This window comes from Mustela nigripes, chromosome 12 (genome assembly GCF_022355385.1).
Source record: "Mustela nigripes isolate SB6536 chromosome 12, MUSNIG.SB6536, whole genome shotgun sequence".
NCBI classification, from domain to species: domain Eukaryota; kingdom Metazoa; phylum Chordata; class Mammalia; order Carnivora; family Mustelidae; genus Mustela; species Mustela nigripes.
Genome location: NC_081568.1, coordinates 73617891 through 73645395, shown reverse-complemented (window position 1 = coordinate 73645395; position 27505 = coordinate 73617891). Strand labels below are relative to the sequence as shown.

Below are 27505 nucleotides of genomic sequence, written 5' to 3'. Positions count from 1 at the left end.
CTATCCAACCTCATCTTTACTCACACGGAGAGAAAGAGGCCACTCTCGGCTATGTGCATTTCAGAGACAAAGGGCTTGTTCACCCAAGGGAGTGTCTTCCTAGGAGACTTCTGGCTCTGCAGATGGGATTTGCCTTTGTAAGTTCAAGTCAGAACAGGTAGCCAGATCCAGCATCCAGCAAGCTCTGGACAGTCAGAGTCTGTGAACGGTTCCCAACTTGTCAGCCTCCGTCCACTTCAGAACCAAGGGCGCTCTTGAAGATCTGGGTTATTTTTCTCAGCCGCTGTGCCGGGGGCTGGCTGAAGGAGGGCAGGGACGTAAGTGCCTGGGTCATTGGCTGGTGAGCTGGGCCTGTCTGGGCATGACAGATTGTGCACCTGCTGGCAGCTCATTATCCCCAAGTAGCTTCTGTGAGAAACTGCAAATGTCCAAAGGGGAGGGAGAGACGGCACTCAGACAAGTTTTATGCTCTCAGAGTACAAAATCAAAGTTTCCCACGACAGGGGTCAGGAAGCGGAGAGAAAGCTGAGCAAGGCACCAGCCAGACACTGCTCTGTCTTGAAAAAATTCTTTAAGTTTTTTATTCTGTTAGGAATTTTGTTCGCATTAGGAATGTATTTTTGACTTCATCGTGGAAGTCTGTAGACAAAGAGGATTTGCCTTTTGAGGGGGTCATTTGGGGATTTTCAGCCTAGAAACTTGTGAAAACCATGGGGTCCCAGCACTGTGGTTATGGTGTTAGAAAAAGAGAGACAGGGTTGGCTCCATCGGCTGGGCGTTTGACTCTTGATCTCAGCTCAAGTCTTGATCTTAGAGTCGTGAGTTCAGGCCCCCCCGGTGGGCTCTGTGCTGGGCATGGAGACTACTTTAGAAAAAAAAAAAAAAAGAGAGAGAGATAGAGAGACAAAAAAATCCTCAGCTTGTGGATGAAATGCAGCTTGGGATGAATGTGTACAAAGTGGGTAGCCTTCCCTCTACTCTGAGGGTGACCATGGCAGGACAGGTACACAGAGAACGGGAGGTACTGGGGCCAAGGAGGTGACCCAGAGCAGGGACGTGAAGAGCTTTCTGACACCACTCACGACTCACAATGGGCTCCTGGTCTCCCCCTTTGGGTGAACTTGGCTCCCCTAGTTCATTCTGACTGGACAGTAAATGGGGGTTCTGCCTCCCCAAAAACAAGTCAGCTGGCCTTTTCTGCCAGGCTGTTGTGGAGTCAGCTTCATAGCACAGCTGGGTTGAGACTTTTCTAATCAAAAATAATACCTCTCCTAAGGTTATTATGTCTCCTTAGGAATCATTTTAATGGAAGGAGCTTCAGCAGTGCTAAGCAAAACTCGAAGCTTCCGTTTTCCATGACAGTTATGGAAAATTTGCACGTTCTGTAAAGGGTGAGACTCATTTGGCCACCAGGAGCAGGAGGTGCTGATTCAGCTCCCCCAGCAGTGCAAAGCCACAGAAAAGCCAGCTCCTCCTTCCCATGAATCTGGGTAGAAGGGTGCACTGGGGCAGGGGGAGAAGCTCTGGCAAGCCTGCCCACACATGGCCCAGCAATGCTGTCTCACCCTGTTGTTGAACAACTCCTTGAACACACACATGATCTGCTCTCCCACTTCCTCCTCCAAACCATGGAATGACAGATATCCACGACCAGAAAGCTAAGACTCAGAGAGATACTAGACTGGCCCAAATCCCAGAGCCAAGGAGGGGATTTGAACCCAGATCTGCATGACTCCTGTCCTCCACATTTTGACCTACAATTCCCAAGAGTGGGATCCCCACTCCTACAGCAAAGCCTCTACTCTAAAATGGAGGGGGCGGGGGTCTCTTGAAAAGTTGGGTCACTTTCTTGCAACACAAAATTCTAAAGAAGAGCATGCTGAATTCAGATGTGGTTATCACTGAGAACCTACGTACCTTGTCTCTAAATACGCAGCCTGAGCTTGACCCCTGGGTAAAGTAGGTTTCTATCCCAAAGTGTGCTCATTTGAGTGACAGCTACGCAAAGCCACGTTCTGTGTTTGCCCTGGGATGACAGGGATTGACTGATAAGACAATCCTCTTCTCCCTGAGGAGCTCGTAGACAAGTGGGGGATTCGGAAACACATAGCCTCAGTTGTTACACCACGTGATCATCATCAGCGGGTACTGGGGCAGCACGGTGACAAAGAAGCACTGAACGCCAACTGGCAGAGTCAGGGAAGGCTTCGTGGAGGAGGTGGCCATGGAGGGTCTTGGAGGATGACTTGGAGGGTATTCTAGCCTGCACAGGGGGTAAAAGAGCAGAGGATTTTTGGGGAAAAGAGGGAAGATTATATAAGGTGATCCAGATTCTGAAGGGTGTTAGGGTCCTGAGAAGGAGTTAGAGTCTCTGCTAAGACCTTTTTAAAAGAAAGAAGATCTGCCTTTGGGGAGTGTGCTGGGGCAACTGTGCAAAGGATGGACTGGAAAGAGTGGGAGGGGAAGCCCCAGCTCAAGATTTTATCATGACTGAAGCCAGTCGCAGCTCCTCCCCTCATGGAACTAGCAGACTGGTTGGGAAGACAGATGTTAATCAAAAAAATCATAGAATGGGGGCATGTTTATAAACCAGGATGTTCTGCAAGAAGGGAACTTGAGAGAAAGGCAGCTCCCAAGAGTGGGGAATGTGGTCTGTTGGGTGGCTGGGAGAGGGAGCCACCTGAGAGAGGTCAGGACCCCAAGGAGTGGCAATGGCATGGAGAAGGGACACTGAGGAGGCTGGAGTGGAGATGTGGCGACTGACTGATGTGGGGGTTGAGAGGGAAGGAGGATGATTTCGGGCTTTTGACGTTGGGAAGGCCCCAGGAGGATCTGGGAGAGATCATCTGGAGGAGCACAGGATGGGAAGAAAGCCAAGGTCCTTGGTGACTCAGGGGAGAAAGTGGAGCTTTAACCTTCCGCGGGACCCCTACGCAGCAGAGCTAGAGGCAAAGACTCAGATTCAGGTTCACACTTGGTGTCTTGGGTGAAGTTCGTGTCCTACAGGCTGAAGCAACCAGAGGGTCTTGAGAAGGACGGCCCCCTACTTAGCACCGGGGGCCATGCAGACACTTGCTAAAGGAACAACATAGGCTCTTCAACTAAAAATGCCATTCTGTGCTTTGCAAACAAAAGATTCTAAAATTTCCCTGGCCCGTGGAAGAGAAAAAAAAGGAAATAAGTGAGACAGATGAGCCAGAAGAGCCCCAAGGTATCGCTAAGGGAGTGATGGACCAGTGGGGCATCCGGACAGCCAAGAGCCGTATTGCCAAGAAGGGTCTGGCTGCAGAGGAGGGCCCTGCAAGGGCTGCGGAGTCTGGATCCCACTGCCAGCCCTAGTAAAACTCATTATAACCAAGAGAAACCAAGGAAAGGTCACATTGTGGCGTGGCAAGACCACGGCTGTCTACCATGTTCTTGGGGCAGAACACGCTGCCCGTGTCTGTCAATGGGAACTGGGAGTGGAACCAGCCTACAGGGCTTCAGAGGGGACAGATTCTTCTGGGTCTGTGCTGAAATCTGAGCATCTCTGATACAGAAGGGTTACAACATAGTTTACCACATCTTGAAAGTTAGAATTTTGCCTTTCATCGTTTAAATGCAAGCTAGGTATAAGGATTTGGGGGAATGGGGAGTTTACTACAGCCGCTGTCATGAGGAGACAGTAGCAGGAAAGTCCTTAGACGTGGTGGAACAGGCAGCCGTAGTCACGGAAGGGGGTGCGGCTCGGGCTCAGAGAGCCCGGGCATCTGGAAATGACCACTGTCTGTCAAAAAAGGCGTTTGAATCCTCTTCTTGGCATAATTCTCTAAGAAGTGATAAAAATATAGCTCTTTTCCTGGACTAGTTCAGAAGAATGATTATGCCTGTTACAGCAGGCATTCCACTACCATATAATGTGTATTTATGTCCTTTCCTCATGTTATTCATGACATAAAATTTTAAAAGCCTGGTACCTTTAAGCTTCTGCAACAGGCCGAGAGCCCACAATTCATGAGGGAACGGCTTGATGGTACCCAGAAAATGTGCTCTCTTTGATGATGTCTTCACAGCACACTTTCAGGCCCTGCCCCGCGTCCTCCATCTTGTTCTCAGATTGATTGTTGCTGCCTTCATGAGGAGAAAGCCCTACCTTTTTATCAATAACATTCCATTCTAGGATGGAAATGGGGTCAGACTGTCCTTCCTCAAAGTGACAGAATGAGGAGACCAGGCTGTGCAGGGTTAGCTCCAGAAATATTATCACAAGTATAGTTCTTGGGCAGGCCTGAAGCCAGCCGGCTAAGACCAAGTCACCTCGTGCCTCATTTCCTCAGGATTCAATCCTTCACTGACCAAAAATGTTGACTGAGTCCCTACTACCAGCAAGGCACTATCCATCACCGATGACAAAGCCGTGTGCCAGTCAGCAGGCCCAGCCCTCATGGAAGTCACACTCCTCTGTGAACAGTAAAAGAGAGACAAGAGGCTGAAGATAGTTTAAAGACTAAACAAAGAGACAGAGGTCATTATAGATTAAGTGCTGAGGGTTAGGAAAGATATTAAAACACTGAGCAGAAGAGTAACGAGGGAGGCCTCCTTCGGCCAAAATGTCAGACAGGAGCTACCTGAGCTGGTGACAGTCAAGTTTAGCCCCACTGCATGAGGAGGCTAAGGTAGGCGGCCACGCGGAGACAAAAGGGAAAGTGTCCTCCAGGCTGAAGAAGTGCTGAGATGTGGCAGTCTGGAGCCAGCAGGGCTATGTGAGTGGAGGTGGGGTGCCAGGAGTCTCACTAGGAGGGGCCTTGAGGCCTCCCAGATGACAGGAGAGACTGTCAGCCCTGGGAAAGCCACTCAAAGAGAGGGCCAAGGTCTAACTGCTTTTTTCAAAGGGTTATGCTGAGAACCTTTTAACCTGACCCGGGGGCCTCCTGCGATTCAGAAAGAAAGAAAAAACTAATGCTAATAATAAGTGTTATTATTATGCTAATAATAACACTGATGGCACATGGGTTAACCTGCCAGGCAGTCATCTTTCATGCACTTCCCAAGCAATCAGTTAACTCCTTGAATCGTCACAACACCCCTGTGAAGGAGAGATTGTAGTTTTCCCATGGTACAGCTAGATAAACAGAAGACACGGAGAGGTTGGGACATGGCCTGAAGCCTACAGGCAAACCTGACAGAGAAAGTGAGTTCTGAGGACCTCACCAGAGCCCCCCCCCCCCCCCCCCCGCCCCGGGGACCCGCCCCCCCCCCATTCATTCATCAGAGTCTACTGAGCGCTTTCAGTGGTGCTCCATTCTGTACCAGGGTCTGGAGCTAATGGCAAAGAAAACACAGCCCTGCCCTCGGAGGAGCAAGCAGGTCCCCAGGCATCCCTGAAGGAATAAATCTGGGCTTCACAGGCTTTGTGCACCCCTGTTCCTTGGCACTGATCCGGGGGCAAGCCTCCTCTCCTTCTGGAGACATTGAATCCAACTCCTCATTTAGGAGCCGGGATAAGCCAAGAGAGGTCCTTCAGGGAACACAAGCTTGTGGGGCCCAAAGGCCAAGCCTCAGGCTTCCTCAGGCACTTGCCTCTGTGTGCCGCCCTTTGAGCCCAGCCTGGGTGCTCTGGATCTATGGGTGCAGGCATTAGGGAACCCCGGGGCTCTGGTGGGGTCTCCATATATTTCAAACACTGTTATTCATCATCCCAGCCTGGATGCTGGGATGCTAGCCTCCCTCTTAATTTTAGCCTGCTCTGTGCAGATCGGGGTAGGTAATCGAACTGAACTGTTTTATGGGGAAGGGGGGAGGCAGAGTTCCCACACCAGGGGGAGGGCATCATGGCATTCTGAAGCAGCAGCAATTTTCCTAACAATTGCCCCCAAACCCTCTCCTTGTTGATCAGTTTGTTCTCTGAGACCCATACACAACCGCCTCTTCGGGCAACGTGTTATTAAAGCCCCATTATCCAGGCGAGACGGGCCTGGGAGAGCGCTGATTACCAGGCTCCCGCCTTCTGCCTGACAGATCAGCCCCAACCTTCTCCCCCGACACACCCCCGCACAGTGGGAGCAGTGTGAATCACAGCCCTATTCAACATCACTCACAGGAGCTCGCTCTCTCTCCCTTCACTAGGAGCACTGCTTAGGCTAGGGCGGCCTACTGACTCCACTTTCCAGTCCCTTCCACGTACAAGCCAAGAGTCAAATGTCATAAGACAGCCTGAGCTGGAGAAGTCAGAAAGAGGATTTGTGTGAAATCAAGGGTTTGTGATGATTTTTGCAGGTGGGAAGGAAGATAGTCTTGTTCAGTGAGGTCAATGGCATATGAATGATTTAGCTCCATTCAGCCCTGCCTGGCAGCCCTGGAGGGGCCCACAGGGCTGGGTGTGATCCTGGGCGAGACCAGGCAGGCAGGCTTGCCTACTCCAGACTTTCAGCATTCTGCTGCCCTGCTGGGTTTGCTTTAGGTGGGACCTCCACTTCATTTAATCTTGACAGCAACTTCCCTAGGAAGGCACATCTATTCCCTTTCATAGGTGAGTAAACAGAGACTCAAAGAGGTTTGGTAACATGGCCAGATACCCACAGCCAGGTCATAGTGGAGCTGGGATTTGAACCCAGGCATGCACCTGTGCTATTCTCACTCCTCTATGTTCCTGAAGCTTCCTGTGATTGATACAGCTGAAGGAGTCTGTGACTAACTCTGTAGGTAGCCAGAGGGGTTAGGAGGAGGACGTGGAGCCCGTGACCACTATCCCTTTGAGTAAAGAACCTCACATTTAGCCTTGAGACCCACTGGTTGACAGTAGGGGTTTTTTGTGAGACAAGTAGCTTCATGGTGATTATCAGCTAAGCCAGTTCCAAGATACTTTCTTCCTAAAAGATAGCACCCACCCTCCACAGTGACTGGCCTTCTCCCCCATGCCCTGGGTCCCCTAGCTCCTGAAAATTGTGGGTGATAATTAATTCATGACTCAGGGAGCATCGTGACCTCATGAAATATTGAGGCCAGCTCTAGTGCCCAAGCTCTTGGCATTAGTAGCATACTATTTGGCTCCCTTCCAAGGCCAGCCTTCTCTCTGAGAATATATTATGGTAGGTTTCCAAGGTCAAAGTAACACAGCCTTTTCCCACGCAGGTCAGTGAGGACAAGTTTCCTTTATTTCCTACCACATATTAAACCAGAGGATGCCACTAGCATGACACTTCAAGTTAATTATGGAGCTATTGTCACCCTAAAAAGCATCGTTTTCATAGAAGTTTCTTTCCCCCCTTTTTCCTCCTGCTAAGATGTCTGTCATTTTCATATTGATTAATAAGATCTCTTTATATAAGAAAGACCCCCAGTATCTGACACTGTCATGTGTATTGGAGATACAAATTCTTTTCTCACTTAGTCTTTTGCCCTACATTGTTAGTTATTACATCTTTGTTGTATATGAGTGAAGTTTTATGTTGTCAAATCCCTCCATCTTTCCCTTTCTGGCTTCTGAAACATCTTCCAGCCAAATATTATATAAATAGCAATATTTTAGTCTAGCCTTCTATTGTGTCATTTTTAAACATTGAGCTCTTCAATTCTACTCAGAATTTAGTTGTATAGGTGGAGCTATGAATAAAATTCTGTACTGCCTCCCATTTAGCCCAGCTAACTGTGCATAACTCAGCCCATGAGGTCCCGTCTGAGAGACAATGACAACAAAATTAGTCTATTGGGTTAGTCCAGATCACATCAAGAGGGGGTGTTTACCCCAAAGATACAGACATAGTGAAAAGAAGGGCCATCTGTACCCCAATGTTTATAGCAGCAATGGCCATGGTCACCAAACTATGGAAAGAACCAAGATGCCCTTCAACGGACGAATGGATAAGGAAGATGTGGTCCATATACACTATGGAGTATTATGCCTCCATCAGAAAGGACGAATACCCAACTTTTGTAGCAACATGGACGGGACTCAAAGAGATTATGCTAAGTGAAATAAGTCAAGCAGAGAGAGTCAATTATCATATGGTTTCACTTATTTATGGAGCATAACAAATAGCATGGAAGACATGGGGAGCTAGAGAGGAGAAGGGAGTTGGGGTAAATTGGAAGGGGAGGTGAATCATGAGAGACTATGGACTCTGAAAAACAATTTGAGGGGTTTGAAGTGGCGGGGGGTTGGGAGGTTGGGGTACCAGGTGGTGGGTATTATAGAGGGCACGGATTGCATGGAGCACTGGGTGTGGTGAAAAAATAATGAATACTGTTATGCTGAAAATAAATAAATTTAATTTAAAAAAAGAAAGAGGGGTAAACAAAAGACCCAATCAATAGTGGGTCTAGCCATTGAGGATGATTCAAGCCAGTAGACCTGGCTTTACTTTAAAGGAGGTCTTTGCTATGATGACCCATTTTGCCCCATAATAAGAGGACAGAGGGATATAGATAGTCCTGAAAGAGCTTACAAGAGATTAAAAATGCATACTTTGGCTAAGACCCCTTCCTGCCCAGTTGCGTGCATGTGTTACTGCTCTGGAGGGGGTCACTTTGACTCTGGAAATCCCAGGCTCAGAATGAGTCTGAGCCTCTTATGATTAGTTACACCTGTAGGTCATAGCCAAATTCAGGTCTGGAGGCTAATCTTTGATCTATAGAATAGAAATGAAACAGGTGTAAAGATTGTACAGAAGCCAGATAACAAACCTAAAGAATTCGTATTCCAAGTGGGGGTGGTGGTGGTTGTGGAGGGAGGGAACCAAAGGAGGGGGAGCTAAGCCATGCATTTAGAGATCTGTGAATGTTCTTTTATCACAATACACACTGCTTAGTGGGCTGTCTCTGCCTTCTTTAAATTACTCTGTTACACAAAATGCCCAAGTGAAGCCATCAAGGATAAAACAGAGCTTAGTGGCAAAATGAATAGCCAGAAGCAAATGAGAAAGAAAAAAAAAAAACCACTCCAAATCTAGGCCATTTTCCCTAATCAAAATTCAGAGAATTTTCCCTGAAAGTTCTGTAATTGCTTGCTCCATTTGTGTCAGCCAAAGGTTTGTGGGGTTTTCCAAGGGAAGCAAGGGAAGATGAATTTCTGTAAAGCATCACTCAGTTGCATACGTGATCTGTTTCGTACAGCGTCCACGGTAAGAGCGTCACCTGGGACCAGGGCCTGCCTGCCCAGTCCCTTGCTCAGATCGTGTGCCCTCCAGTTTCCCGCTGATCCAGCTAGGAAGGGAACAACTGTCAGAGAGATCACATCCTGCTGTCCTGGATTGGGGCGGTTCTGGAGTCTCTCTGCCATTGTTCCCTTCCACTAGGATGATAACCAAAAGCTCCCTTGTTAACAGAAGCCAATACCTGTAGAGAATCGTGGCCAGTGATGGCCATTTCACACAAAATGGATCTCGCCCAAGAAGGCAGTGTGTTCCTCTGTTTCTCAGAATGGCATCCGGAGCTGGGGCTCTAGAGGAATGCTGGATACTCAGTCATGACTTCCAAACTCCCAAAGAAATTCCTCCTTATTGGGATGCCTGGGTGGCTCAGTTGCTTAAGCAGCTGCCTTCAGCTCAGGTCATGATCCCGGTGTTCTGGGATCGAGTCCCACATCGGGCTCCTTGCTCGGCAGGGAGCCTGCTTCTCCCTCTGTCTCTGCCTGCCATTCTGTCTGCCTGTGCTCGCTCTCTCTCCCTCTCTCTCTCTGACAAATACATAAATAAAATCTTTAAATAAAAAAGAAAGAAAAAAAAGAAATTCCTCCTTATTAAAAGTAAAATGAATCAAATATTCCAAATATTCCAAAGTTTTCAGAGACACTGGAAACACACAATAACAACAAAAACCCACTTCAGTTTTCAGACTCTGGGATGCATTGGGACTGAGTCAAACAGCTGGCTAGACACACACATACACATACGCCCACACGGACTCACACACAGAAGAGCCGAAGATTCAGGCAAGTTAGAGCTGGATTTTGTAGCCAAAGTGACAAGTGCTAGTATTTTTGTTACATCTTGTCAGATAAATACCAATCCTTAAGAAACGCTGGTTTTTTTTTGGTTTTTTTTTGGTTTTTTTTTGAGATCTAGCTAAACCTGGCCACTTGTGGGTGAGTGCTGAAAACCTGAAATGTTAAAGAGGAAAAAAGAAAGTGCTGTCTCATAATGTACCCCAAATTCGGATGCAAACCGAAAACACTGTATGTAACCATTCAGACGTTAGCGGATGCCCGGGGGTGTTCTAAACCGTCCAACCCAAACCCAGCTTTCTGATTGAATTCTCTGTTGGAAACCTGATGTGAGGTCCTTGCCACAAAGTACAGATGGTCAAACATGCTTGGGTCTTCATCTTAAAGCTAGCGGATCCTGACAAGTTCACAGTCTCTAAAGAGTCAAAGAGCAGTGTCCGAAAAGTCAGATCTCCCCCCACACTCCCCTACCAGCACCACGCGCAGTAGCTACCTTGAGTGAGCTGCATGGCGAGTGTAGACAACTGCCTGCTGAATTTGAACAAGGTGGACACACCAAGGTCACAATTCATAATTCGAATTGCTCATAATTCGACTCTTCGTTGAGAGGATATGAGATGTGTGGCTGGCCTCACTCCCCAGAGCCGGGGGGGTGGGGAAGCGTAGTAGTTAGAAGCAGCTGCTTTTGGAGATCCTAGACGTGCCTGGGTCTGCACCCCACTTTCCAGCCAGATGTGACTGGAGGGGATAAAGCTCTGAGTACCCATGCCTCTGTCTGTAAATGGAGGTAATAAGCAAGGCTGGCACGGAGATGGTCATGAGGCTTGAGGTCCTGCTTGTGACCAGCAATGCTGCTTCCATCCGGGGACACCATCCTCTCTCCACCGCCCATGGGGCTGGGTGGTCTGAGATACTCAAGAGACTATTTTAGGAAGGGCGTGGCTGATAACGTACAAGAACAAACATTTGACCTGCTGGTTCATTTTAAATGTTTAATTAATTATGAGATAAAAGTGACACCACAGCCAGGAGTCCCAATAAATGGACTGAAAGGAAAAGAAAGAGCCTTCCCTCTATGCTAGCTTTTTTTTTTTTTTAAGATTTTATTTATTTATTTGACAGACAGAGATCACAAGCAGGCAGAAAGGCAGGCAGAGAGAGAGGAAGGGAACCAGGCTCCCTGCTGAGCAGAGAGCCCGATGTGGGACTCAATCCCAGGACCCTGGGATCATGATCTTGGCTGAAGGCAGAGTCTTAACCCACTGAGCCACCCAGGTGCCCCTCTATGCTAGCTTTTTGAAGTCTTCCTAGAAATCTGAATATTATTTCAGAAGACAGACACTGCCAGCCAGCCCAGCCCCACCGCAGGGTAACCATCAAAGTCTGGGACTTCCCTGTGAAAAGCGTCAGCAGATGCAAACTGCCTGAAGGGACTGTCTCTCCTTACAGGGTTGAAGAAAGTTTTAAAACCTTATTCTGGTCCATCTTTGGCTTGTCTGAAGTGATCTCGGTGGTGCTGAAGTACGACCACAAGTTCATCGAGAACATCGGCTACGTCCTCTATGGCGTCTACAATGTCACCATGGTCGTAGTGCTGCTCAACATGCTCATAGCCATGATCAACAACTCGTATCAGGAGATTGAGGTAAGGCCAGCTCACTGAACTTGTCCTCCCTCCCTTGGTTTCTACATGGCTGTTTGAAGCAATGAGGGTAATGACATTAGCAGCTCCTGTGAAATCAGGGGGTGCCTGTGGGGCTCGCTGGGTTAAGCATCTGACTCTTGGCTCAGGTCATGATCTCAGGATGGTGAGATCGAGCCCCACTTCAGGCTCTACACTGGGCAGGGAGCCCACTCAGGATTCTCTCTATTGCTTTAAAAAAAAAAAAAAAAAGTGAAGTCAGAACAGCACACAACCAGCATGCTTATCACACTGCCCCCAGGAGCCCTTTTCGTCAACGTGCCACATGGCAGAGTGGCCCCCCACACCAAGTGGCCCAAGCTCAGCTGAGAGAATCAGGATGTTAAATCTTTCCTCTTCCATGTGTTTCCTCGAGACAGCATGCCAGTGGCCCATGGCCAATCAGAATGACTGTATCTTTCAACCAACATCCCCTTTGCCTCTTGCATGTTATTTATTAAATACCTACTGTATACAACGTCCATGCCTGGCACTGGTGACACAAAGATGACTAAGACAGTCCCTGCCCTGTAACAACTCAGTTCCTTGAGAAAAACAGATACATCCATGAGCAAACTCCACTGCCCTGGGCCCAGCACAACTAGAGCAGTCCTACCAGGTACACAAGCCACAAAAGCAGAGAAGTTTCCAGAGGGGAGGCCTGAAGGCCATTCAAAGAGTGATACAACTTTGTCAAATAACTCAGGGAGTTCAGGAGACAATTTATCAAAATCTGAAATGCATAAGCCATAAGCTGTTGATAACAGCCTTGCTTGGAAGAACAAGAAATTAAGAAAAAAACTAAATGAGCATTCATAGGAATCTAGTGAAACAGATTATGATGCATCTGAACAGGAGAATAGTGCTCAACTTCAGGAAGGACAAAGATGTTCTTCATACACTGGGCGAGAGACCTGCCAGTTAGCGTTTAAATGAAAAAAAAAATCAAGTTGCAGAACAGTGTTCATAGTGTGCTCTCCCTTGTGTAACAAAGGAAGAAAAGGGCATACATGCTCACTTTTAATTGGTTAAGCTTTGAAAAGGAAGAAATCTCTGAAACGGTCCACAAGGAACACAGCAGGGCTACCTGTCCAGAGGCGGGGGAGGGGAGAGTGGAAGAGAAGGGGGGGGAGGGAATGGTGGGGGGGGGGGAGGGGCTGAATGCCTTTCTCCTTAGGCCTTTTCATGCTTTCTAAATCTTATTATTGTTTTACTTATTATAAGATAAAATAAATAAGCTAAGGATTAATAAAATGCACTGACCTATTTTGAATTGACTCAACAATTGCAATCCTAGGATAGACCTAGGCAGAAGTGTGGTTTTACATAGGTGCTCATTAAAGGAAAAACGTGCAAATAGCCCATCGATTTCAGAGGGTTCCAATAAACTCTGACGGAGACTCGAGAACACTGCATCTACAATGAGGAAAAACTTGTTTGCGCTGATATCGCGCAATCTCTATGACATCGTTAAGTGGGAAAAAATGCAAGTTGTGGAAAAGCACACCTAGGAAAATCTTATTTACATAACAATACGAATGTGCATGTACAGAAAGAAAAAGCAGAGAAAGGCAGGGAAAAGCTACCACACCATTGATGGATTGACCCCGGGCATCCTCTGGGGAAGGGAGTTAAAGGAGAGAGCTTTGGAAGGGGGCTGTCACACCTTTGTACTTGGATCTTTTATAAGAAACAAGCACTAGTGTATTTCTCAATAAGAAGAAATTAAAGACCTCCCAGAATTGTTTTGCAGGGCTGTGGAAACAGAGCAGCACAGAGTGGGTTTTCCCCACAGTTCTGGAGTCTGGACGTCCCAGATCAGGGTGCTGGCAGAGCTGGTTTCTTCTGGGTGTTTCTCCTCGGCTGGCCGATGGCTGCCTTCTGGTGGCATCCTCCTATGGCCTTTGCTCCCTGTGGGTGGGTCCCTGACATCTCTTCTGCTCGGTATAAGTTCATCCTTGATGTCAACCCAGGGCCCACTCTAACAGCATTGTTTAACGTTACTTACCTCTTTAAAGGCCCCTATTTCCAAACACAGTCACATTCTAAGGTGCTGGGGTTTAGGGCTTCAACATATGAATTTTAGGGGACACATTTGGTTCATAACACACACCTCCCCCAAAAAAACAACATGAGCCAAGGCAGGAGGGGTGAAATAATGTAGTATTCTTGGCCTGTAAGAAGGCAGACTGCACCAGGAAAAGCAGCAAGAGGTGAGAGGGAGAGGTGAGTCAGCACGAAGCCTGAGCCTTGTCCCTACTTTCCCCTTTCCCCCCAAAGGAAAATGCAGCACTCTGTCCACAAATGAGCATATGTTGGCATGGTGTACATATTTACTCACTTACGCAGGTGAGCTGTGGCCAAGCAGCCCTCCCTGCCCTTCTGGGTCTCAGTTTCCCCAAATGTAAGAGGAACCAGATGGTGCCTGGATAGTACGCAGGTCTCCATACCACTCACCCAGGGTGCGGCCCCTTTCCAACAAGCACATTGTGCTTTGGTCCAAAGGAACGTGGCATGGAAACCATGGATTAGTGTGGAGAGATGCCCACTAGTTTGGGGAAGGATGAGGCACAGCCATGACGTCACGTGGGCCTGTGAGGTCAAGCGACCCCAGCATGGCCTTGTGCCACGAGATGGAGAGCGCACACTGCAGCCCACACCTCCTCTCAGCACTCTGGGCTTCTCCTCAAGGGAGAGCACGTGTTCCCTCCCATCTCACCAACAATGCATGTGCGAGGATCCTGAGAAGCGGAACAAGGCCACTAGACAGTGCCAGGTAGTACCCCGGCTCACGCTGGACTTCGATGAAGTACACATTTGTGAAATCTTCCGCGAGAACACTCATTTCTTCAGTCAACAGATCTAGAGCACCTACTCTCCAAATCCAGGGACCCACCTGCCTCTACATGGGCCATGCCCCCATCTTGGGGGAGAGAGGCCTCCTCCACCTGAGCTGCCCTGCCCATGTGCTCCTGGTCCTCTTGCGTCCTTGGGAGCTGCCACTGCACATCATCCCTGCTCCACCCCTAGCTTCACCCTTCCTGTCAGCATTTAAATGAGATGCTGGATCTTTAAAAAAAAAACAAAAAACAAAAAAAGTAACTAAAAAAATCCTCCCTCCATCCCGCTTTCCAGCTCTTTCCCTCCTGCTCTTTCCTGCCAACTTTCTCAGAAAAGCTGTTTACACTTCTCACTGCCTCTTCTACTCATTACCTCCCACTCTTCTCCGCTCTCACCCCACCCACACTTGACCTGGCAGAGAACTACTCACCCCGGGGAGCTCAGCTCCAACACCAGCCATCAGGCAGCCTCCTCGGCCCTGCAGGCCAGGTCAGGAGCTCCACACCCAGAGGACCCCGTAGCCCTTAGCTCGACTCCAGGTGAAAGACGAGGCGATGAACAGTTTGCCATATTTGTGCCATGGGCCAGGCCGCGTGCTCCACGAGTCCACAGTCAACCCTGTGCCTACCCCCAGCCCAGGCCAGCCACAGAGTAGGTACTAGACACATGTCTGCTGAGTGACTACAGGTTGAACTCCAGGCACTGTGTTAAGTTATGGAGATGAAAATAATATTTCCCGAGGGCCTTCTAATGTCTGACACAAAGTGAATTCATGTCATTCTCATCATATGACCTATGCTAGTGTCTGTGAGGATCGGAACCCACCCCCTGCTGGAGCACAGACTCGGTGCCAATCTCAAGGCTACGAGAGGGAGGCGGCATCGTCTCCATCTCCCGGTGAGCGAGCCCAAAGCCCTTGCTGAAGTCAGGCAGCTAGTAAGGGGTCGTGTGAGCCCAGGTCTGTCTGATGCCCAGCCCCAGGCCTCTCTGCTGCTCTCAAACCACCCCACTAGGACAGACGCCTGAAGAGCCTGCCTATAAAAGCCACACACACCTGCTATCTCTTAGGGGGCACGGATACCACGTCAGAAGTAATGGATGTGGGGTTTAAATCTCGCACTGCTACGAGGGAAGAGAGCATGGCTGGACTGGCTGGGGCTCACTACAGTCAGATCTGTTTCTCTCAAACGACACACGCAGAATCCCTTCACGTCCCCTGTGGTAGCACTCCGACCAATCAGAAATACGCTTGCTAATTAGAAATACGCAGCGATAAGATATACCACGGGAGCTGCTCGCCACGTGTACCTGCTACGTACGTGACATGTGTCAGGTCCACATGGGAATGTGCTGTAAGCATACAATACACACCGATTTCAGAGACTCAGTAGGGGAAAAAAAAATGTGAGTTATCTCATTAAGAATTTTTATAATGATGACACACTGAAATGATTCACATTTTTGATCTCCTGCATTAAAAAAATAGGTATCACTGAGATTAATTTCACCTGTTCTGTGGGGTACCTGGCTGGCTCCGTCAGGAGGGCCGTGAGACTCTCGATCTCAGGGCTGTGAGTTTGAGCCCCACGTTGGGTGGAGACATTACTTCAAGTAAGTAAATAAATAACACTTTAAAATAATGTAAACTTTGATGAATCACTAACTTCTACTCCTGAAACACTTACCCTATGCATTCGCTAACTAGAATTTAAATGAAAACCTGAAAACGAAAAAACAAAAACAAAAACCCGCACCTGTTCCTTTTTCCCTTTTATACTGTGACTACTAGAAAAATTAAATTTACTTACGTGATTCACCTTTGTAGCTTACTTGCTATTTCTACTGGGCAGCACTGCTCTGGAACATGAATCCCTTGATGCCGTGGTGGTGATTCGTGAACCGGCAGAGCTCTCGATGGCTGATGGGATTAAGTTCCAGTGAGCAGAGTTCTCGGGCTTGCGGCACGTGGAGAAATGTTTGTGAAAACACCCAGCGGAGAGTCAGGGAGGAGGAACAGGCTGAGCTTTTCCAAGAAATGAATCCCGTGGAGTCAGGCAGAAATCTCAGGGAGGACTAATTTCGTATGGTCTGAGCAAGAGAAACTCCTCATCCAGGGCCAATGTGAACAGCAAATAGCATCCCACAGCCTCTCAGCCGGTCCAGTTCCCAAGTCGGCCTGCATCCCGGCCCCTCACACCGAACTCCGCCGTTCAACTGTGGCCTTTGATGGTGTGTTTGTTTCCCTTTGTCCCCAGGAGGATGCAGATGTGGAGTGGAAATTTGCCCGAGCAAAGCTCTGGCTGTCTTACTTTGATGAAGGAAGAACTCTTCCTGCTCCTTTCAATCTAGTGCCAAGTCCTAAATCATTTTATTATCTCATAATGAGAATCAAGATGTGCCTCATCAAACTCTGTAAATCCAAGGCCAAAAGCTGTGAAAATGACCTTGAAATGGGCATGCTGAATTCCAAATTCAGGGTAGGTGGCATGGGGTTCATGGGACCAGAGAAGACAGTGGGAGGGGGATGTGCCTGATTCAGAGGGTGCCGCTGATGCGAGGGAGGTCAGCAAGGGGACCCCGCTTTTCAGAATCCGTGGGCACATCAGCGTAAGCTGCAGCCCCAGCAGAGGCAGCCTGGGGTAGCTGCCCTTCTCCCCACAGTTCCCTGCAGGGGTGGCCCTACTGGGGGCTGAGCCACACCCCCATGGAGGCAACCACTTCGTGGGCCCCCACAGAGGAATGGCTCTTCCCAGAAAGTGCCTGGAGAATGATCTCCGGGAAGAAAGGTTCCCTTACCCATCATCTCCCCCTCCCGAAGACTGTCAAGGTTTAGTAGCATTTGAGAATCTCTGAGGCCCCTGGAAGAAAGATAGCCCCTATGAACTATAACTCAGGGCTTCCCAAAGTTGACCAAACTATATTCTATAACCTGTAGTCATCCTACAGAACTAAGGTCCTAAGAATGGTGTTCTAAGAAGCCTAGCAGCAGTGGGTATATAAGCTTCGTGCGGGGCCTCTTTTCAGGGACAGTCTCATCTGTGCTGTTCACAGATGGCTGTCATATGTGTTGTACGAACATGTGTGTGTGTGTGTGTGTGTAGTATTTATTATATATTTGGATGTTTTGTTTATGTTTTTGTTTTTCCAGAAGACTCGCTACCAGGCTGGGATGAGGAATTCTGAAAACCTGACAGCAAATAACAGTTTCAGCAAGCCCACCCGGTATCAGGTAACCACCCCTTCCCCAGGCATGGGCAGAAGGGGGCACTCTCCAGACATGGATTTAGTAACTGGGCTGTGTCGGGGGGGCCCCCAGCCCACAGCTCCATTCCTTCCTTCATTCCACAAACGTGCACTGAGTGCAAAGGATAGACTAGGCACCGCTACTCCCTGGGGATGGAGACGGGTTCCCGTCACAGCAGCACGTCCAGGCCCGTGAGGCATGGAGACAAGGAACAAGGAACACACACGTAAACTCGTGACCTCAAATTGATAAAGGGAGAAAGAAGAAAACAACAGGGGGAAAACAATGTGGGTATCAGAGGAAGCCACTTCAAGGACAGGACACTTAGCTAAGACCTCAAAGAAGGAGGGAGCCCTGTGGGGCCTCCCAGGGATGGAAAGAGTATCCACAAAAGCAGGAGGGGAGAAGCCTGTCAGGGGGCAGTCATCCAGGTGCAAGGGAGCGAGACGTGGACTGGGTTGTGAGTAGAGGGAGGGAGAAAGACAGATTCAATATACATTCTGGACAGACAGGCAATGGAGCATGATGCTTCTCCACAGGGACGGGGTGCCCAGCATGACTCCCAGGTGTCTGTCTGAAGCGACCAGGCGGACATGGGTGTCTTCACAGAGTCCCTGACCTAAGATACCAGCCTGCCAAAGTCAGTTCTTGTACATAAACCTTAGAAGACGTTTTATGCTTACGTTTTTGCGTGGCTTTTGGAAATTAGTGCCACACCTCTGTATCCGTCTGAATCAGCCCATGAGCCAGTGATAAATGGCAACTTCAGGTTATTGATTATAAAAGTACAGGCCATGCGTTTCCTGCCTTCCCTTTCTCGATGATCAGCAGTTCTGTCCATGCTGATCAGGGCTTATCAGAGGTGAACTGCAAGCTGTCCTGAGCATGGCCGTCCCAGACGGAGCAATGAGACCTAGCATCTTCCAGGCGTAGGTCACTCAAAGTATCTCCACCCATATTTCAGAAGCCAGTTACACAGGTAGGAGCATTTAAGCACACAATTAAGAAAAGGTTCATCCCTCCAAGTACTTAGAGTTTGATGAGAGGACACGGGCTAAAAACTAGAAACGGGCAAATCTTGTATTTAATCGTGTGCAAAATTGGGCCTGACCAGTTTGATCTGCTTTGAGTTATGTTACAGCACAAATCCTTCCGTCAGTGGAGAGATTTTTATCGCTCAGCTTCTCAGAGAAAAGTATAGATTATCTGTGTCACGAAAGAGATAGAAAGCCCTCATGGGTTAGGGTCAAGTCCCTGATGGGTTTCAAGAAGAATCAGCTGCCGAGATAAAGAAAGACTGATGATGTGGTGAATGTCCTCTACCCAGAATGGATCCTTTATGAACAAGACTGTTTTCAAAAGCAGCCTCGGGGTGATCCCATTTCTATCTTGCCTCACCACTGGCTGAGTCCCTGCTGCCATCAACATCCCCAAAAGCTTCCCACCGTGATTACAGAGATGGGTGGTAGTGGGCTTCGGGCTACTGATGACCTTGGGCAGCCTGCTCACCCCATATTTTGGGATTCCACCAAGAAAAGCCCCTGGGCTATTTATTCGAACAGTTGTCACAGAAAAGAAGGAAGGAAACAGGACCAGTACACATTAGAGGGGAAGGATTGAGAGGGAGCCAAGAAGGGAGAGCCCTTTTTGCATCTGCCCATATACTCTGGCTCAGCCCTGCAAGGTGAAGTCTGGGTATCTTCCTGAGCCATCATCTGCTCAGAAAGGAGTGAAATAAGAGATGGCATGAAGGATCGCGGGGTGCAGCCTAGATACTAGCCCAGGTGTGATCTCACCCAACGCCAGAGGGAGAGGCAGTAGCTTTAACCCCATTAAACAGAGAGAAAACTGGGGCTCAGTGGTAAAGGTCCACAGCTGGTTGAACTTTCTCTGACTCACAAGTATAGTCCTCTCTTACTACATCACCTTTCCTGGGCACCCAAGCCTTGCGGAGAACCTGTCCAGCCTGCCTGAGAACATCTGAACCTGTGGAACATGAGGGGAGGGGGCAAGGTATAGAAGCAGCTTCTAGAATGAAGGACTGGGGCAAGGGTCTGGCAAAGCCTCTTGTTTTCTTGGGCCCACTGGCAGCCTTCCAAGTTGCACTACTTTCTTCCCAAAGCAACTTCCAAATGTGCAGGAGGAGCCTGGCACACTTCCTCTTCCTTACGCGCCTGGCCGCACCCGGAGCCGTCACCTCCCTGAGGACAGATGGCTGGACGCATGTCCCTTACACTGTCAGTTTTCTGAGAAATGCTGTAGCATCCCAGCGTCGTCCACATGCATGGAGTTTTTAAGCCCGTTGCCTTTGTGTCTCTTCAGCAGATCTGTTCGGTTTCTCACACTCAGTGCATGGGGGTGTTTCAGCTTGTCCATGCTTTGCCATCTAGGGGTTCTCTGGTGTAAGGGAAGGCTGTTTCCTCAGACCAGAGGCTCTCTGTGCTGTGCTTTAACTTAGGCCATGAGGGGTCTAATGGCTATTTTTACAAAACCGACCCCTTACTTTTGCAATGTCGTGGGGTTTTTTGTTTGTTTGTTTGATTTTTTTTTTCCCCCAATCTGGGTTCATGTGAAACTAAACGGTGAACCAAAACCAAGATACTGATGAAGGGGTCAAAGTATTCCCATCAAAGCTACTCTGTAACCTGCTCCAGAATCCAAGGTGCCTGTCTGCTGGGGTGTGTGCAGACTCATCCAGTCCCGCTTGGAGAGCTGCTTTTCCTTCTCAGGCAGAGCAAACAAGCTGTACCTCAAATGCACCAGAGAATCCAGGCACAGTCTGGTCAGGATCTAGGGTGTAATCCCTTCCCAAACCCAGTCCTCCTTTTCATGCTCTACGTGGCCTTTTCTGTAGAGACTGAAGCAAACAGGATAGACAACTCACTAACGGTGACTCCTTCTGTTTCTGGTGTCTGATAAACCCTGGGATCCATTTCGTACCCTCCCTTCCAAGCATCCCTCAATTTCTGTGTGCGTAGGCGGCAACACGGCTCCCTCTAGGTTCTGTTTTGTGGACCATCTTCAACATCCCATCTGTGTCCTCTTTGTTAACATCTTGAGCTCCCCTGGCTGCACAGAGAGAGGCCTCTCTTCCAGAGAAAGGCTTTCTATGCCTCCCCAGCACCACCAGCCTCCTCCCTGGGAATGTGGGCAGGGGAACCACGAGGCTCCTTCCCTGGACCTCACTGTCATGACCATTCCGATCCCTTATGCCTCTCACCCTCATCCCCTCCAGTACTAGTTCTTTGGCCTGAGTGATGTCACTAGCTATGCTCATCTCCAGCACCTGCTAAGGGCAGGAGGGCAAGGTCAGTAGAATCGACACCAATGGGGACACATCCACTTGGGGAAAGTTTATTATCATCTTGAAGTGAAAGAAAATATGAAAGATAGCAAGGGGACATCCCAAACCAATCACAAAGGAACATTCTCTCACCCTAAAGACAGTGAAGGGGGGGGGGGGATTTTGATGTCCATCTTTTCTGAAAACAGATATCCCCTCTAGCATCTGTGTTAAAGAGAACTTTGGGCCGTTTGGGCAGGTTCTAGCCACTTCCGCATTTCTGGGGACAAGATTGGCATCTTCTACTACAAACCCCAGGTTGTCTAAAACATACACATTGGACGGGAACCTGGTACCCATCAGGACACAAAGTCTCTAAGCAGATGCTAGGTAGTCACACAACTCTCCTTTAAGACATCTGTCACTCCTGGGAGTGAAGTGGGGGTGGGAGGAAGGGTAACCGGTCCCTGCCTATCTGCCGTCCTCATGAGGTTCTGCTTATTCCATATTAAGCCCCTATAATCTTGATGGACAGTGAGGGGCTTAATAACAAACATTTGTTCCTCTCCCCTTGGAGCCACAGATGTGCAAACCTTAGCTCAGATGAGGCATGCCAGCCTTCAAGAATGGACCGTGAGCACTCGTGACAGTGACAAGCCTGTGACCTTCTTCCCCAAGGAAGTTTTTTTAAACAGTATTTTTATTGAAATATTCCCAAGGGTTAATAACTGAACAAAACCATCCATCCTCCAAAATCTAGCTGAGGCTTCTGCCTGCATAGAAAACTGTTTTTTCAAGAACAAGTAGGTACCTACGAGTGGCCTGAACCCCTCTGACCAATGGGAACCAGTTCCTATATCCCAACCCACAAAAGCATCTTGTGTATGACCTTTTCCTGAAGGTTGGAAGAAGCCCCAGCGTTGGTTTCCACTTTGGTTACATCTCAGATCTGCCACTTCCTGGCTATGTGACCTTGGATATGTCACCTCACAACACGAGCCTCAGGGTCCTCATCTATGAATGGAGACGACCTCCCCATGCTCACCAGGTTTCTGGAAGCATGCAGTGAGGTCATTTTGTCAAGGAGGCTAAGGGGACCCCGGTCTATAGGAAGTACTCAATACAAGTGTTTTCTTGTTTCTTTTCCACCCTTTCTCCCCACCTCCCAGAGAGCCACTCTGCACTAAGGGGGCTTATGAGCAGGGTCTCACCTATTCAAAACAAACGGAGTTTGAGCGGCACACTGTGTATTAGTAATAAATGTACCATGGAATCTTTTAAAATAAGGGGTTGAGTCATGTTGTGCTACAACACAGGGTAAGACAGTGATCACGGCCATATCTGTAGAAAAACTTGACTCAGCACCATTGCGGAACAGTGAACTCACCATTGCAGAACAGTGAACCTCCAGCTTATACTTCTACCCCATATATTTAAAGAGTCTTCAACTGATGAATCCAGAAACTAAACAACCCTTAATTCTTGAGGTTTTCCTTCAAATGGCAACAAATGTTAACAAGATCCCCTTGACTTGCTTCAGCCTGAAAACTTGCAGAACACTTCTGAATGTTACCTTCAGGATGAATTCCAGATACCTGGTGGTCTGGGTTTTAGGGGGTTTGTGCTTCTTCCCTGAAAACTGGCTCAGGACAAAGTTGGTTTTGTATGGGTTTCGGAGTTCAAAGTGAAAAGAGCATTACGGAGTGCCAGGAAAGACATCGATTCTTACCACTTGGGTAACCTGCCTTAGGGACTAGGAGAACGTCCAGGAGAAATCTAGCAGCGCAGTTTAACCACTAACATGACAAGACCCAGGCCTCTCTGACAGAGGGCAGCATACAACTTGCTCTCTCACAGTTCAGCCAAAATAAGATCACGACTCAAAGCACAGAGCCAAGGAGACTAGTACCCGAGGACGGAGGGGGTGTTGGGCAGCAGCGGCCTAGAGGTGACACAGGGCTCCCCCCAGATGGCCTTTGCCTAGTTTGGTTAGAGTCCTGGAGTCACACAGCCTGGAGACACCGGGCTGAGGGCTTTGCCATCAAAGGCACTGAGAGAACCCGCAGCTGATGACAAGAATGGGCTCAATCCTTCTCTTTGCCATCTAGCCAGCCACTTCCTTTGGCTTACAAAAAGCTTTTCCTGAGCCCACGTAGTCGGAGAAAACTCAGTAACCTGCCTGACCACACACAGCACAGCCAGGGACAGAATGCATGTCCCTCCTATGTAGAAAGTGCTGCCTCTGTCCCCTGAGTCCCCAGGTATGAGCAGGCAACAGGAAGGGGTCAGCAAGGAGCAGGGAGTCCCTCCCTCTCTGCCAGCTGCTCGGCCCTGGTGAGATTCCGACATCTCAACTATGCAAGTATTTCTAAATCCTGGGACTGCCCAGGAACCTTCCAACGACCAGCTGGCAAAATCCAAAGTTCACCTCCTGCCGTCTTTCTCGCACTTGGCTCTATTCTTGGTGGCTCTGAAGTGTTTACTCCTACCTCCTCATTTGCTTCAAGAGCCTGGATCTGCATAATACACGGAAGCTGCAGGCCCAGCGCTTCCCCTCCAGCGCGACAGGCGCGCGGGCTTTCGGGGAAGTGGGATCCTGGCAAAACCTCCTGAGGTCCCCCCATAACTGTTTCTGCCTCTGGTAGGAATTTTCCAAGGTAGAGTGGACCTGTCCAGCCTGGTCCTGACTCTGTGCTAAGCCCCGAGGAGAGGCCATGACCAGCTAAGGTGACAAAAAAATGTCCGGGTGGAGTCAGGCATAGGGCCCTCAAGCAGCCCTCACTCTCCCTGGTTTGGCCTCTCCCCCTTGAGTGTCCTGGTCTCATGTCCCCAGGGTAGGGTCACTCTAGGGGAGTAGTTAAACAGACACAGGCCCAGGTCCCACCACAGGAGAAGCACCCTGAGAAGAGAGGCACCGGGCATGGGGGCACCCCTAACCACTGACCGGGCACTCCGCGGGAGTGGGGTGGCCATACATACACCATGCGGGCGCCTGCTTCTGTCCTTGGCCAGGCTTATCTGACCCTTTCCTTGTGCTCCCATTTCAGAAAATCATGAAGCGGCTCATAAAGAGATATGTCCTGAAAGCCCAGGTGGACAGAGAAAGTGACGAAGTCAATGAAGGTGAGCTATGGGTTCTTTTCATGCGGACGGGCAGTGGGCTCCCGGGGTTACCAAGCCCTGTTCCTATCCTGAGGCCCTGGGGGCACTTGCTTCCCTTGCTGGTTCGGTTGTGGGCAGAAGGAGGTGCCATGTGGCTGTGGGGGTGGGGCTCCTGTCCCCTCGCTGACTGTGGGCTGGGGCCACCACCACCATCCCCCCCGGCTGCCTACAGCTGCCTCATGTCAGAACCAGCCCCCCGGCCCAGAACCCTTCTCCAGCTGCCACGGTCCTTCCTGTTCTGTCCTTGTGTCCCTCTGACCCTCTCATGCCTTCCTCTTCCGCTTGTAAAGACTCACGATTAGACTGGATAATCCAAAATCATCTCCCTGTTCAAAACCGGCTGATGCGCAGCCTTCATTCCATTTGTGCCGCTGGTTCCCAGTTGCCAAGTGACGTGACCGTACTCAGACCAGACCCCAGGGATCAGGACCTGGTTATCCCTTTGGGGGCAGGGGCTGGTGATACTCCTGCCTAGCCCAGCGATTGCTGCCTTGATTCCCCCACCGTGTCCCACGGGTGCAGGGCGACCCAAAATTCCTCATTCCGCGGGTACACATACAGAGAGCCAGAGGCAGACTGGACCCCTCTTTCAGATCCTGCCACCATCCTGTCTCCCTTCTAGGCTGTCAGAAACCTGACAGCCTGCAGTGTTTCTGGAAGCATTCCCCACTTTGGAATCACATGCTAAAAATGCCCATCCCAGACGGCACCCAGGCCCAAGGTGTCGGCATCTGCGGGGTGGCACCTGGAGGCTGTGCATTTTGATAAAAGCCCCAGGTCATTCTAATGCACACTGAGGTTTGCAGACAGCATCATTTTCACTGCCTGGGTGATTTTCCAGGCCATTTTAAGCAGTTACTCTTAAGCGAAAAGCAAATTACCTTATACCAGGTCATTAATCTTCATGAGACACACAGGACAAATATTTGCTACCTGGAAACAGCCTTCTCCATGAACGAAGGCACTCGGTGTCCCCCTTGCTCAGGCCACAGGGACCTACGGGAAGAGCCTGGTCAGTTAGTGACCCTCTGCTTCCTACTGGAGGTTCCAGGAGGAGCCTGATCCAGAAGATCACCAGCGGCAGAACTCACTCCTGGGCTGACACTGTCTGGGGGCTGAGTGGCAGTCGTCTAGTTGCCCCTGTTGTGGGGTCTGAAACGTAACACCGCCAGGTGGCCTGATAGCCACCTTGAGCAGTGCGTCCTTGTGATCAACAGGAATGTAGCTCATCACAGATGGTGGGGTTGCCAGGGGTCATTATACAATGCAACCGGGGTGCAGAAAAACACCCCATGAAAAGGAAACAGGGGGTGTATGTGTTTGTCCAAACTGACCAGCTAGTAGCTTTAAGATCTTTGCATTTTCTGTCCGCAACACATATGGAGAAAAGAGACAGGATAACGTGCTCCCAGACATCGGACTCCCATTTGAGGGCAAGTCCGATATCTATGATAACGGAAAAGAAAGTTTTTGAGTCCTCTTTGTAGCTCATGAAAAGATGGGCACTGCCAAGGCTTTTGACCCATGTGGTGGTTTTGACCCATGGGTGGATTCGACCCATGTGGTTCATGGTAGAAACCAGGGCAAGTTCCCTCCTGGAGGCTCCTTGCTAGAGAAGGAGGCAGTGGCCTGGGCGACACAGCGTGGGACAGGTGCTCGGGGTGGACCCCTGCTCCCATCAGGCTGCTGTGTGCCCCGTGCCCAGCCCATCCCTTCCCACTTGGGAGTTTCTCGTCTGCAGACAACGATCCCAGAGCACACCAGGGAGCGTCATGAGAACTGTTCCAGTTAATGACAGTGTTGCCCGGAGTCTTGAAATCTGCCTTTAGTGGCTCCGAGGCCAACATTCTACCATGGTATGAGATAGGCGCTAGGAAGGCATAACCCTGCTCCCGACTCCCTGTCTGTCTGAAACCCTTCCCAAACAGCCTGACCAGGAATGGGAGGAGGAGGAGGAGGGTTTTAAATGGATGGATGAGGGGCGCCTGGGTGGCTCAGTGGGTTAAGCCGCTGCCTTCGGCTCAGGTCATGATCTCAGGGTCCTGGGATCGAGTCCCGCATCGGGCTCTCTGCTCAGCAGGGAGCCTACTTCCCTCTCTCTCTCTGGCTGCCTCTCTGCCTACTTGTGATTTCTCTCTGTCAAATAAATAAATCTTTAAAAAAAAAAATAAATAAATAAATGGATGGATGAGTCCTTCAGGGCTAGGAGTTAGGTGGGACTTAGGTCAAAACACAACCCTTGTCCCCTCACCTCTACCCTCCATGGGCAGGCCCAGCCCTGACACTGTGCTAGAAAGAGGCACGCCCCAAACATATGTGGAAGGAGCCCCTTCTGCTGCCTGTGCTCACCACAAGCTCCTCTGTCCTTGCAGGTGAACTGAAGGAAATCAAGCAAGATATCTCCAGCCTGCGCTATGAGCTTCTGGAAGAGAAATCTCAGGCTACTGGGGAGCTGGCAGACCTGATCCAACAGCTCAGTGAGAAATTTGGAAAGAATTTAAACAAAGACCACCTGAGGGTGAACAAGGGCAAAGACATTTAGCAGCCCTCCTCGGCATCTGTGACTTCTACCAGCATTCCCAGGCCAGGATGGGTTTCCCAGCCACCAGGCCTGGCAGGGAAGGGGCCCGGCACCCTCTCCTCCAGGACACTAAGGGGACCCACTGGCTCCGTCCTGAGCAGATGAGCTGACGTGGGCAGCGTCATGGCCTGCCTTGACCCAGAACTGTTGTGAATCTAGGCTGTTGGGTAAGAAAGGCCAGCACAGGAGGAGGGGAGGAAATGTCCCTCTGACACGTGTGAGACCTTTCGTCCAGTCATAGGGACACGTGTCCCTGTGGTCAGTGCAGGAAGAGGCCTTCTTGGATGCACACATGTGCCCTCCCACAGCACACGGACGGCATCCAACTCTGTGTCCCAGGAAGACAGACCACCTCACCCCACGCACCCCTTCTCACTCCCTCCCTTCCACCCACCCTCATCCCAACAGAACCGGGAGGTGACCTGTGATCTATTCTTAAGTGCCAGACGAGAACACAGACAGCCTAAGAGCAAAATAGTTCTATTTGTTTATAAAAAAAAAAAAAAATTTAAAAACGCTAAATCAAAAATTGTACTGTAGGTAGCACTGTTTAGAGAACAACAACAAAATCCAAATGATGTATTTTTACCTTTATTATGATTATCTTGTATTTACTATTTTTACCTAAAACGCAAAGAAATAAAATTACCTCATGAGAGCCTGGGGAGCCTCTCAGTGTGCTGTCCTCCTGCTGTCCCGTGGCCTGTCTGGAGGTGGCCTCGGAAGCCCCTCAGAACTTCTCTGGGAAGAGAATGGGGCAGGTGTGGGGTCGGGGGAGGGGGAAGGTACCAACC

At 49.5% G+C, this 27505-nt stretch overlaps 1 protein-coding gene across 2 annotated transcripts in view; it reads left to right on the top strand.

Moving 5' to 3' along the window:
* TRPC7 (transient receptor potential cation channel subfamily C member 7) overlaps window positions 1-27259 on the top strand; it is a 145340-nt gene extending 118081 nt beyond the window's left edge. For both annotated transcript variants that reach the window (XM_059416603.1, XM_059416602.1), the window contains 5 exons: window positions 11369-11564; window positions 16697-16918; window positions 17590-17670; window positions 24016-24091; window positions 26503-27259. In XM_059416603.1, coding sequence (XP_059272586.1) covers window positions 11369-11564; window positions 16697-16918; window positions 17590-17670; window positions 24016-24091; window positions 26503-26672 — 745 coding nt within the window. In that variant the 3' untranslated portion in view covers window positions 26673-27259. The remainder of the gene's footprint in view (window positions 1-11368; window positions 11565-16696; window positions 16919-17589; window positions 17671-24015; window positions 24092-26502) is intronic.
* The last annotated feature ends 246 nt before the right edge of the window (window positions 27260-27505 follow it).